This window comes from Chanodichthys erythropterus, chromosome 24, assembly GCF_024489055.1.
Source record: "Chanodichthys erythropterus isolate Z2021 chromosome 24, ASM2448905v1, whole genome shotgun sequence".
NCBI classification, from domain to species: Eukaryota; Metazoa; Chordata; class Actinopteri; order Cypriniformes; family Xenocyprididae; genus Chanodichthys; species Chanodichthys erythropterus.
In genome coordinates, this window is record NC_090244.1 from 30,362,051 (window position 1) to 30,376,235 (window position 14,185).

The 14,185-nt window shown below is 37.4% G+C and overlaps 1 protein-coding gene across 1 annotated transcript in view; it reads left to right on the forward strand.

Annotated features, from left to right (window-relative positions):
• Window positions 1–762: 762 nt before the first annotated feature.
• LOC137014754 (receptor-type tyrosine-protein phosphatase beta-like) overlaps window positions 763–14,185 on the forward strand; it is a 30,498-nt gene continuing 17,075 nt past the window's right edge. Inside the window, exons 1-5 of the mRNA XM_067379267.1 lie at window positions 763–926; window positions 3,454–3,855; window positions 4,121–5,322; window positions 5,822–6,089; window positions 13,742–14,005. Of these exons, the coding sequence (XP_067235368.1) occupies window positions 875–926; window positions 3,454–3,855; window positions 4,121–5,322; window positions 5,822–6,089; window positions 13,742–14,005 (2,188 nt within the window). The 5' untranslated portion in view covers window positions 763–874. The remainder of the gene's footprint in view (window positions 927–3,453; window positions 3,856–4,120; window positions 5,323–5,821; window positions 6,090–13,741; window positions 14,006–14,185) is intronic.

Consider the following 14,185-nt stretch of genomic DNA (forward strand, 5'->3'; position numbering starts at 1 on the left):
CATTTCCAGTTGCAGTCCTGCTGGCCAGATTTCAAAGCCGAGAATTTAATGTACATTAGGAGTTTGTGTTTCTTTACACATAAACATTAGCAAGCAAACAGAACACTGGTATGTACTCGCTATCAACTGAGATCATGTGTTCAGAATCAGTACCAGGAATCCTCAGGGATCCTAAAAAGAACTACTAATTAGTTAAAACGTATGTTTTTTTTCCTCCTTAATGATGTCTGATGTTGTCAAAGTAAACCAGGAAGGCCACTTGTGCTCGCTCAAATCCCAATCCAGCTTGTTTCTGGTGACAGAATTGTGCCTTATAAGCTCCGTCTGGCACAAAGTGAAACATAACACAACCCTAGCTATCAAAGTTAACGCATGTCATTCAATAAATTAGTTTAATGCACTGAATTTTTGTCAACAAAGGGGTCTTTGTGTTGTGTTGTGTTGTGTTGTGTTGTGGTGAGGTGGGAATGCCATCCTGGGTGTGTTCAGCCATTGTATTTCCTGAATGACTGCCATTCTCTAATAGAGATTTCTGATGATCTGAAGATCTTCTCATAGGCTTTCCAGAAATCTCCTTATTTCTTGAACTATTCTGAACTTCCGTAAATCTTTAGGATTTCAGACATGCCAAGCAGACTCTACTTGTCAACACAGATTCAACTGCAATATTTAATACCACTTATTTCATCAAAGACAATTAACCCAAGGCTGGTGTCTGAGGCGTTTGCGTGTAAAGATCCCTGTACTGTCACTAGCCTCACGCTATTGAATAGAAGGAAACGGCGGTCAGTGACTTTTCCTTCCCCTGAAAGAGAATTTCCTCCTGAGCGCTCAAACTCTCATTTGAGCTCAGAGAAACTCGCCAACCAGTAACATGGAGAAGCTCTTTCTCCTCTTATTAACACTGGAGCGGTTTTCTGCATTGAGTGAGTATTGATATGATCATTCTTCACTCTTCTGGCTGCTTGAATTTGTTGGTTACAGAGAAAATCCAAGTGAAAATCTGTGAGCTGCTTTGAACTGTTGTTTGAACTATAGCAGGTTAGCTGAACCGATCAAGTGTGCGTTCGTAACATTAACAGTGTATTCATAACAGTAATAACAGTCATTGTTGTTATTATTATTATTATTATTATGTACATTCATTTTTGGCAATATCATATATTTTTTTATTTGGGATATTTTAATATTTATTTACGAGTGTTCATAAGTTACTGAGCAGTGTAGCATTATATAATGTTTTTATTTTTAGTATTATTAATGCTATTATAGTATATGATAAATCGTTACTTTAAACTTTAATCTTGCCAATTTCAACACAATCAAGCTCTCACATTTCAAAAACAACCTTCAGTCATTTTAAGATCAGTGATAAAGCAGAATTCATTGATTCATATGAACAGCTAACACGAGTTGTGTAACATTAAGTAGGAAAAAAGAGTTGTTGTTTTGTTTTTTGCTGTTGTAGTTTAGTAATGAGAATGTGTCCGTGTGGATTTATCACCTCGCTCCCTATAGCTCAGGTCTGCTGTTTGTGTCGAGGCCTGAGGACTTTCTGACTCCTTCAGCTACTGTCACGACTGATTTCGGTCATTATTCATTATTCAACTTACATTGCTAATGTGTAAGTGGAATGAAATAAAACGAAAGGTCTAGATAAGCGTTTAAAAATAATGAAGTTGAGCGGCACGTTTTTAGAATGTCGAGTGATACTATGAGCGAGACGCTGCAAAAGATGTGAGAGGCGAGCGCAACAGTTAAACATGTCCGTCTAGTTGTTTATGCATTTTGATTGATAAGGCCAGAAGTTATAACTGATGGCAAAGACAATTAGATCATTTTTATTGCTAGTTAACTGAAAAAAAAAAAAAAAAAAAAAAAAAAAAATTCATCCAGCATTTAATGTCACTAAAACATTCAAACAGATTAGAAAACTGTTATTTATTTATTTATTTTTTAAACAGGAAGATAAAGCTGAGTGTCATCGGCATAGAAATTATATAATAAGTTGTGTTTCTGAATAATATGATCTAGGGGAATCATACATATAAACAAAAAAGAAGAGGTCCCAAAACTGAACCCTGTGGAACACCACGAGGAATTTGACTTCACTTAAAGGTTAAGTGTGTAATTTCTGCACTAATGTAGTTGAACAGAATTGTAAAATAAACAAAAAAAAAACAATATTGTTTGCATACCTCGGCAATTTCCACTTTAATGGGACCCTAATGTACCCCTCAATCCAACATGTTCTCCAACCAATATGCCTATATATATATATATATATATATATATATATATATATATATATATATATATATATATATATATATATATATATATATATCAACTGCATTACAATTTACAATATGCAATCATGCGATCGTGGGTTCGATCCCAGGGAATGCATGTGCTCATAAAGTGTATGCACTATAAATCACTAAGGGTAGGATTAGGGGTGGGGTGGGTGTAGTCGTTAATAAAAAAATGAGTTTTGCTAAATGGAAATAGGACAAATGGTGTAAAACGTCCACACACTGCATTTAAATGAACACGCATTTTGATTGGTAATGACAGTCAGACGTAACACGACACTGTCATTATTTTTACACCAGCTAGAAGGTGCATGACTTTAAAATGTAAATATAGGTCGTAATAAGGTACTTGGAAAAACTAACTATAGGGTCGTTTTTTTCTTTTTTCTTTTTTTCTTTTTGGAGGACAGTATGCCTAAATCAGATCTCACAGATACATTCATTATAGGGTTTAAAGATGAAAGTAATTTAAATATATTCTGAGTGCTACAAAAAACACTTATGATCTTGCGTAAAATTTAAAAAAACACATTTTTCTATGGAAATATGCAGAAAAATCTAGAAGACACACAGTTAGGTCCTATCTGCTGATCATTAAATTATCATGAGTGAAGACTTTCTCAACTCAGACTTTCTTTACAATAAAGTGGCCAAAATTCAGGCTTCAGCAAGGATGAAGCAGGGTATCTGCATAAGACTTTAAATCATGACAATCTACCCCAGGATTGAGCAGATTCAGAGATATTCATGCTTAGAGGTAGGGCAGGTAATTTCAGAGAGGTTACCAATAGCAAGCTAACTTTGAAAGCATTTAATGCAGTGATTGGACAAGCGTTTTTGACCCTGAGACTTTCACAGAAGATATATGTAATTTCTTTTAATATTTAGGTGTGAAGAGAGTTTCAACCAGTAGGTCTGTAGAAAAAGTGTTTATAAAAAATTGCCTACCCTTTGGTTAACTAATGCACATTTAATCTTGAGTTAATGCATGAACAAAATGGTTTAGTTCTTCATGAGTCATACATTAATCAGTGCATTAGTTAAGCATGAGTTAATGCACATTAGTGAACCCACATTGTAAATTGCTACCGAGTTACTCAAACTAACACATGCACACAATCCTTTTCTTTCCTGGCAGGTGGCTTTCTGATCGCACACACTAGTAAAGGCTTGTGTCTGAGCGCCGGTGCGAGTGCAGTGGTCCTGAGTAGGTGTAATGAGAGCGACCCATTTCAGCAGTGGATGTGGACCAGCGGCAGGAGACTTAATCATAAGCTGCAGTCCAGATGTCTGTGGGTCGATCAGAGAGCTGCCGTCCCACGCCACGCTCGCCTGGCCAAACTCAGCGACTGCGACACCGCGCCAGCGTGGAAGTGCTACGAAAACCGAGGGATCTTTGGATTGGCAGAGACGCCGATGTTCCTGAAAAAGCAGGGAATGCGGGTGGTTGTCCGCTCTGGGCAAAGGTACTCAAACTGGTCTATGATGATGGTGGACTCTGAGGGGAGACGGGTGACCACGTCTCTCTGCCCCGCCACAGGTCAGCTGACTTCCTTGCCATCACATGCAACTTCACTTAAATCTATGGAAGCTTGTACCATGGAATAAAAAAGTAAACATTTAGGCTGATTTGTCTTGCTTTTGGCGTGCTTGAACAGTGAAGTACAGTATAATACAGTATGGTTAAGTGAAGAGGAGTGACTAGATGTTAACATAATCAATGAGGTTTCTAACAGTAGCTTGACAAATGTATATTATACCAGACATCATGCTGCATAATGCTAACACCAGTCTCTTTTCATCAGGCCCATCCACAGTTTCAACAGTGAAATCCACCGGGGAAATTACCACTCTGACAGTCCCTCTCATTACTCAAAGCGGAGCGGTGACACACCTCAGCAACACCGTCAGAAGCAGAACTAAACGGACTGCTACCTCTGGTCTAGATGATCTGATGACATTCACAGCCGAAACAGACCTTAAGGAGAACCACACTGAAACGCTGGAGACAGAATCACCCTACGATGGGACAGATGTGTCCTCCACCACTCTGATGGTGACCAGAACACTTTGTGAACCTCAGAACTTTACCCAGAATATGCTTCACATGAGCTCAGATGATCCAGAGCAGACCCATGACCCTCTGACAGAGTTCATGTTGTCCACGACAGATGCCGAGCCTTTAGTTTCCTCTGATGCAAGCACTGAAACTCAGACTGATTCTCACACAGAAACATCAGAAGGTAACAGCATCAGCACTGAGGCACATCATGCATTGACTGAGAGCTCAACCAGAAGTTTACCAGTGTCAAACACAGATGGCGCGTGGACAAATGCCACAACCAAAAGCTCAAAGATCATCAAAGACATTCAGACCATGTTGCCATTCAAAACCAGAACGACCCGAGCAATTACTGAAGTTCTTACCGACACGGATACTAGATCTGCTCCAAATACAGCCACCACTTCTCCTAAAGATAGAGCAAGTACATCGACCACCCCGACAGCCCCGTACACATCTACACCTGCCCTGAACACAGACACATTCACATCAGCGACTGCAGAAACTACAACTTCAACTATGACTACAGATTCAACTACAACTTCAATTACAACTACAACTACAGATTCAACTACAACTTCAACTACAACACCTACAACTTCAACTACAACACCTACAACTTCAACTACAACACCTACAACTTCAACTACAATACCTACAACTTCAACTACAACTACAACTACAGATTCAACTACAACTACAACACCTACAACTTCAACTACAACTACGACTACAGATTCAATTACAACTACAACACCTACAACTTCAACTACAACTACGACTACAGATTCAACTACAACTTCAACACCTACAACTTCAACAACTGCGACTACATCTGTAGAAATGTCCACATCTACCACCGTCATCATCACCGCTGCTGCTCCGAGCACCACAGCATCACTTCCACCATCTACAGTCACTCCTACTGCGGCCTCCACATCGACGGTGAGCAGTGACACACTAGGTCTAGATTCTCACCGATCTGTGCATAGTCTTGTTTAATACTATCAAGAACTTGAGTCTTAAAGAATTCCTGCAAATACAACATCTGACGTGATTCACTAGATGACAGTTCACTATAGATATTTCAAATGCAAGGTTTCATTGGTAGTTTTGGAATCTGTCTACCAAGCGATACCAAATTTTTCACATACTGTCTGGCAAAAATCTCAGTCTGATTGGCTGTCTGCTTGCGGGTTTCTTGTAACCGCACCGCTCAACACATTTACATTGATGCAACTTACGTTGCATTCAAGGTTTACACTTCATTGGTTCATGTATTCCCTGGGAATCGAACCCATGGCATTTCTAGCACAATGCTCTTTTGTTTGAGCTACAACAATATTATGAAGAGATTTGAAATTTAATATCTGATATAAGATTTTCATCATAGTCACCATCAGTTTCTCTTTTTAAATGTCTGTTGTATGTTTCTTGTTTGTAGCTTGAAACGACGGAGGCCGTCGGGTGTCTGGTGAACGTAACTGCAACGAGTATTCATATGGATTATTGTGTGATCAATTTCTCAACACCTGGAAAATCCTGCAGCTTCATCATGGCCAACACTTCTCACTTCAGGAGCTGTTCTGAAGACACGGAGCGACCCAACCATTACACATGCCTGATAAAGGGTCTGATTCCCGGAGATACCTATGTGTTTGAGATCATTTCTCAGATAGATGGCGCTCGCTTGAACGTTACAGTTCAAACCGGTAAGACCTCAACATTCCTTCATAGCTTTAGTTTTCTGAATCAGAAGATACCTGAGAACAGAAGTGTCTTGAACTGGAACAGTAGCATGCAGTGATTTATGGTTGTTTTTCATTGTTCTTCTTGTTCACGTTGATCTGGTGGAACACATTGTTATGACAGATTTGATAAAGCACCTGCATTCACACAGTGTTTTAGGCATGCAGGATTTTAGCGTTTTTTCTCTCAAGTCTTGGCACTCGTGCAGAACAGTGTGTTCTTTCTCCGACTCGCATTTCCTCACTCAAGGCATGTTCAGACTGCCAAGACAATAACATAAATGAATGATTTCTGGGTTCATAGGGAGACATTCTCTGGACAGATATTATTATGCGTGAACTCTATTGTTAATGGATAGAGTGGCAGTCATTTAGGAGAGAAGTGTGGTGGTTACTCAAAGTTACTTAATACTCCATTTCTAAAACATATGAACAAGAAAACAGAACCAAAACAGAACATACATGTTACAAGTACATTATAGTAAATTATTACTTACACTTTTGAACGTTTAAGCGCTCAAAATTTGTCCTGTGAAAATAATTTTGAAATTGTACTTTAAAACCTTTTTGCAGCTAAATGTTTGTGAAATCAACTTGTGAAATCGATTTGGAGCACAGATGTAAGAATTAGATTTTCTGGCAATTTTAGAGTTTATTTCATTTGGTAAAATATATATTTTTATACAATTAAATAAAAATGTTTAGTTCAATACATTTGCTTGACAGTGAACCTAAACTTCTATAACCTTTGAAGCTGCTTTCACTTGTCTTCCTTTAAAAGGAGACCAGCCTTTGGTCTGTATTTCAAAGCATTCATGAACCACAAGCATTAAAGTTCAGATCTGTTCTCAAAATGGCAGGTTAACTGTGTTTATTGGAGGGGTTGATTCTACTAATTTGTGCACCTTGTTATAGTTCTATATAGGGGTGTACACATTTAAGTTAAGTTTTATTTAATTATACTTTATTTCAATGGTCCACTTTAGACTTTAAACTAACTACAATTAACTTTGCAACTACATGTCAATTAACTCAAATAATTTGCAACTACATGTCAACTAATCCATTAATATGCAACTACATATCAACTAACTCATTAATTTGCAACTACATGTCAACTAACTCTCATTAGTTTGCAACTACATGTCAACTAACTCAAATAATTTGCAACTACATGTCAATTAACTAATTAATTTGCAACTACATGTCAACTAACTCTCATTAGTTTGCAACTACATGTCAGTTAACTCATTAATTTGCAACTACATGTCAGTTAACTCATTAATTTGCAACTACATGTCAACTAACTCATTAATTTGCAAGTACATGTCAACTAACTCATTAATTTGCAACTACATGTCAGCTAACTCTCATTAGTTTGCAACTACATGTCAACTAACTCAAATAATTTGCAACTACGTCAATTAACTCATTAATTTGCAACTACATGTCAAGTAACTCATTAATTTGCAACTACATGTCAACTAACTCTCATTAATTTGCAACTACATGTCAACTAACTCAAATAGTTTGCAACTACATGTCAGTTAACTCATTAATTTGCAACTACATGTCAACTAACTCTCATTAATTTGCAACTACATGTCAACTAACTCAAATAGTTTGCAACTACATGTCAGTTAACTCATTAATTTGCAACTACATGTCAACTAACTCATTAATTTGCAACTACATGTCAACTAACTCATTAATTTGCAACTACATGTCAACTAACTCATTAATTTGCAACTACATGTCAGTTAACTCATTAATTTGCCACTACATATCAACTAACTCTCATTAATTTGCAACTACATGTCAACTAACTCAAATAGTTTGCAACTACATGTCAGTTAACTCATTAATTTGCAACTACATGTCAACTAACTCTCATTAGTTTGCAACTACATGTCAACTAACTCATTAATTTGCAACTACATGTCAACTAACTCTCATTAATTTGCAACTACATGTCAACTAACTCATTAATTTGCAACTACATGTCAAGTAACTCTCATTAGTTTGCAACTACATGTCAACTAACTCATTAATTTGCAACTACATGTCAACTAACTCATTAATTTGCAACTACATGTCAGTTAACTCATTAATTTGCCACTACATATCAACTAACTCTCATTAATTTGCAACTACATGTCAACTAACTCAAATAGTTTGCAACTACATGTCAGTTAACTCATTAATTTGCAACTACATGTCAACTAACTCTCATTAGTTTGCAACTACATGTCAGTTAACTCATTAATTTGCAACTACATGTCAACTAACTCAAATAGTTTGCAACTACATGTCAGTTAACTCATTAATTTGCAACTACATGTCAACTAACTCTCATTAGTTTGCAACTACATGTCAGTTAACTCATTAATTTGCAACTACATGTCAACTAACTCTCATTAATTTGCAACTACATGTCAACTAACTCATTAATTTGCAACTACATGTCAAGTAACTCTCATTAATTTGCAACTACATGTCAACTAACTCTCATTAGTTTGCAACTACATGTCAACTAACTCAAATAGTTTGCAACTACATGTCAGTTAACTCATTAATTTGCAACTACATGTCAACTAACTCTCATTAGTTTGCAACTACATGTCAACTAACTCATTAATTTGCAACTACATGTCAAGTAACTCTCATTAGTTTGCAACTACATGTCAACTAACTCATTAATTTGCAACTACATGTCAACTAACTCATTAATTTGCAACTACATGTCAACTAACTCTCATTAATTTGCAACTACATGTCAACTAACTCATTAATTTGCAACTACATGTCAGCTAACTCATTAATTTGCAACTACATGTCAACTAACTCTCATTAGTTTGCAACTACGTCAACTAACTCATTAATTTGCAACTACATGTCAACTAACTCTCATTAGAGTATTAGTAGACTGTTAGTTTAGGGTTTGGGTTAGTAGAATAAGTTGACATGTAGTTGTAAAGTTACTTATAATCAGTAGAGTTTCTGTTGGGGAGCATCAGGATAAGTTAGCAGATATTAAGCAGACTAATGAGAGTTAGTAGACATGTAGTTGCAAAGATACTAATAGTTTGAAAAATCTCTAAAGTGGACCATCAGATTTAAATGTTACAGTACCTTTTTTTTTCATTCTGGTCTCACGTCAAACTTGTAATAATTTGTATCAGTTAATCTGTTGGAAAAAATAATTTTACTCCTATTACACTCAGATGAAAGAGAAATCAATTCATCAAGCTTTCAAAACAAACTGACACCTGATCACGTTCCAGTGAAGCCTGACCCCTGACCCTAAGCTCTCACCTCTGACCCTATCTGAACAAACTCATGTTTGGAGTGAACTCATTTAAACAGCGATGAAAGACCAGGCCTTGAATGAGGTAGTTCTGTGGGGATTGTGACCCAAATGAAACTTCTGTCCTCGTCACCGTGTTGTGCTCTTTTTCACACAGTGACAGTGAATGGGAACTGAGGCTGTCATGCTGTCATTCATATGATTTGTGCACTATATTCTTAGTAATCTGAAGCCATGCAACAGCTTCAATGTCTGTATTGTGTAATGCTACTGCTCTATGAAACAAGAGTCAAATTTGACTACAAATGAGCTTAGCATTTTAAAACATGTGACTGTGCTGTATATTTTTATACGTGCTGAGTAACTGTAGCTTTTTCAGACCGAGACAAAGGCAGGATCTTGGTGAATTAGGGTAGAGCTGAGTATCCTTTTCCTAAGCCACTATGAGACAAGGTTTGCTCATTTTGCAAACTGTAATGTATAGCTGAACCATACAACAACTGCAGTTCCCAGCATGCACCCTGCAAGCATGTGTCCGTGTTGAATGTCATTGCGGTTTGTATGTTGTCTGGGTTAAACCATCAGTTTAAACCAAGACAGATGTGTCTGAACGGCACATATCAGTCCACAGATAGGCTTGAGTTGGTCAAACTGGTGGACATGGATAAACAACTCGGATTCAGATTCAAGTTTCTTTATTGTCATGGTAAAAACTCTTTACATTGCCAAAGCATTGGTGACATTAAATTACAGACATACACATTTATACCCAATTAAAAATGTTTAATAAAATAATAACAATAAAAAGGCAAAAAAGTACACAGTAGCCTAATTAACAAACTAAACAGCTTACTTTTTTAATGTTCTTAAACCAAACAGTTTGATAATTTGTGGTATAAATCATTTATGTGCACTCATTTTACACTGGTACAGTTATCATGTTCCACAGGACGCAGAAACACATCTAACCAGCTGTTGCGTTTACTCCTAACCAAAGGCCATCAGCTTTTTTATCATTTTTTCCAGGATATTTTCAGCTTGCCTCCTCCCTTCCTGCTTTACCAGACGACCCGCCTACATATCCTGCCTTTTACTGCCCATTATTACCCATGATGCACACACACTCGTGTATTGTCACATACACACACTCCTGAACTGTGTGTCTTCACCTCTGCTTGAGGAAACACTGGTGATGAGATGATGGTGAATATTTCACCAATGCTGACTGAGTTAATTCTGTCATTATTTACTCATCCTCGTGTCGTTCCAAACCTGTTTGACACTAAAGAAGATTTGGTTACCACTGACTCCCAGACGTTTCTAAAAATACTTTCTTATGTTTCACAGAAGAAAGAGAATCATACAGGTTGAGAATGGCATGAGTCAGAGTTCATTTGTGGGTGAATTAAACCTTTAATCCAGACGACTTTCTTCAGTTTCTACACTAAAGCCTATGTTTAGCAGAATGTTCACGTTGCTCTTTTCCATACGGTGAAACTGAAACAGAACTTCAAGCGGCACTCATACAGCACCTTAAAATCTGAACTGTCACAATCGCTGTCAAAAGTTGTTGTGAGGCGTCTGTTGAGTGGACTGAGATTGTTCAGTTTCTCACACAAAGCTTCACAACTCCTGGTCATTGTCCACTTTCACTGTATGTACTGCTAAACGTCCCCTTTTGTGCTCCACAGAAGAATGAAAGTCATTTGGGTTTTCATGACATGAGGGTGAGGAAATGAAGACAGAATCCTTCTAGTGTTTACCTCATTAAAAACCTGTTAACTTTCACCCTCCTTTTTGAACATAGGTGTGAAAATGAAAGCTTTAAAATACAGATCTAAGGTTGGTCTCTTTTTAAAGAAGACACTTGGCATATTATTACTGACATGAAAGAAGTTTTAAGGTTAACAGGTTAAGTCACCAAGGCATGTAGTGTAGTAGGTCAGGTCAAATTTATTTATATAGCGCTTTTACAATTGGTAATTGTTTCAAAGCAGCTTTACATATTAGAAGCACAGAAAAAAAGGGAAGTGGTTAAAAATAAGCTGTACAAACAAGCGTGGTAATATGTAACATATAGAAGATGGTGCTACATTAAGCCAATGTCGGCTGACTCCCAGGGGTTGAAATAAAACCCCTAGGAGAAAAACCCAGCGTGCTAGCACTGGGAAAAAAGTCCAAGGAGGGAAAAAACCCCTTGGAAGATATATATAATATATGTAAACGGATATGGAGATCAAAATAGATGCAGCCAGAACTGGATCTGTAGGCCCATTGTCTCCTGGGCTACGTTGTAGTCAGGTCCAGACACAGGTTCTCCATCTGACCTGGATACGGCCTGGATCCAGCACCCGGCAAACCTCAGGATAAGCAGAGAGACAGATATTAGCGTAGATGCCATTCTTATTCAGATGTACAGGTATATCTAGTGTTATAGGAAATGTTCTCGGTTCCGGCCGACCTAATTATTGCAGCGTAACAATCCTTTAACGGATTTGAAAAATGTTAATGTATTGATAATGTGTTATGTGTATGCAAGAGCAAAGAGATGTGTTTTTAGTCTAGATTTAAACTGACAGAGTGTGTCTGCTTCCCGAACAATGCTACACTGCAAAAAATGCTGTTCTTACTTAGAATTTTTGTCTTGTTTTTAGTCAAAATATCTTAAAGTTCTTAAATCAAGAAGCATTTTCTTGACAAGTAAAAATTATTTTCTTGTTTTCAGGAAAAATAAATCAAAATTGAGTACTTTTTTCCTTAAAACAAGCAAAATAATCTGCCAATGGGGTAAGCAAAATAATCTTAGTCCAAACTGAAAACAAGATTATATAGCTTATTCTTGGTTTTAAATAAGATTATTTTGCTTACCCCATTGGCAGATTATTTTGCTTGTTTTAAGGAAAGACTTACTTAATTTTGACTTATTTTTCCTGAAAACAAGAAAATAATTTCTACTTGTCAAGAAAATGCGTCTTGATTTAAGAACGTTAAGATATTTTGACTAGAAACAAGACAAAAAATCTAAGTAAGAACAGCATTTTTTGCAGTGTAGGAAGATTGTTCCAGAGTTTAGGTGCTAAATAGGAAAAGGTTCTGCCGCCTTCAGTTGATTTTGATATTCTGGGTATTATCAACTGGCCTGAATTCTGAGATCGCAATAAACGTGAAGGACTATAATGCATTAAGAGCTCACTTAGGTACTGGGGAGCTAAACCATTTAGAGCTTTATAAGTAAGTAGCAAGATTTTAAAATCTATACGATGTTTAATAGGGAGCCAATGTAATGTTGACAGAACTGGGCTAATATGGTCATACTTTCTGGTTCTAGTAAGAACTCTAGCTGCCGCATTTTGGACCAACTGTAGTTTGTTTAAAAGCCGAGCAGAACAACCACCCAGTAGAGCGTTACAATAATCTAGTCTTGAGGTCATGAATGCATGAACCAACTGTTCTGCATTTGTCATTGAGAGCATATGTCGTAATTTAGATATATTTTTTAGATGGAAGAAGGCGGTTTTACAGATACTAGAAACATGACTTTCAAATGAAAGATTGGTATCAAAGAGCACACCCAGGTTCCTAACTGAGGACGAAGGTTTAATGGAGCACCCGTCAAGTGTTAGAGAGTATTCAAGGTTTTTTCGTGAGGAAGTTTTTGGTCCAAAGATTAGGATATCAGTTTTTTCTGAATTTAATAATTAGAAATTTCTTGTCATCCATTTTTTAATGTCAGCTATGCATTCTGTTAGTTTTGTGAATTTGTAGGTTTCGTCAGGGCGCGAGGAAATATAGAGCTGAGTATCGTCAGCGTAGCAGTGAAAACTAACACCATGCTTCCTAATTATCTCTCCTAAGGGCAGCATGTACAGAGTGAAAAGCAACGGTCCTAGTACTGAGCCTTGTGGTACTCCATATTGAACCTGTGATCGATACGACATCTCTTCATTAACTACTACAGACTGATAACGGTCAGATAGGTACGATTTGAACCATGCCAAAGCAATTCCACTAATGCCAATATAGTTTTCAAGTCTTTTTAAAAGAATGTTATGATCGATAGTGTCAAAAGCAGCACTGAGATCTAATAACACTAATAGAGAAATACAGCCACGATCGGATGATAGGAGTAGATCGTTTGTAACTCTAACGAGAGCAGTCTCAGTACTATGGTATGGTCTAAATCCTGACTGGAAATCCTCAAAGATTCCATTTCTTTCTAAAAAGGAGCACAGTTGTGTTGAAACTGCCTTTTCTAGTAGACCTCCAGTGACATCAAGTAAATGTAAAGACTCTCTTGTCGTTTCTGTAGCTCCTGCTCCCGTCACATCATTGACTCTGCAGAGCGAAGGCAGTCAGGACTCTCTTAAAGCCGTCTGGATTCCTGCAGTCGGATTTGTGGACTCCTACCACCTCTCTCTGTCTCCCCCCGGCTCCTCTGAGCTGCCCCTAACCCTTCCTCAAAACACGTCTCAGTGGCTTTTTACCGGCTTGACACCTGGAAATGTTTATCAGGTGTCGGTGAAGACGAAGAGTGGAGAACTAACAGCTGAGACCAGGAAGACAGGAAGAACAGGCAAGAAATATGATGAAAAACATTAAAAACATGGTGTCTGGAGAGCTTCAGTTAGATAGAAACCATTTAAAACCACATACCACTATAAAACTGGTTTTTGTGATGATGATTGATGGCAATGATTCATTGCCTTGTCAACTACAGGGAACATTTCCCAACTTTCACTAACATTATGTAAAG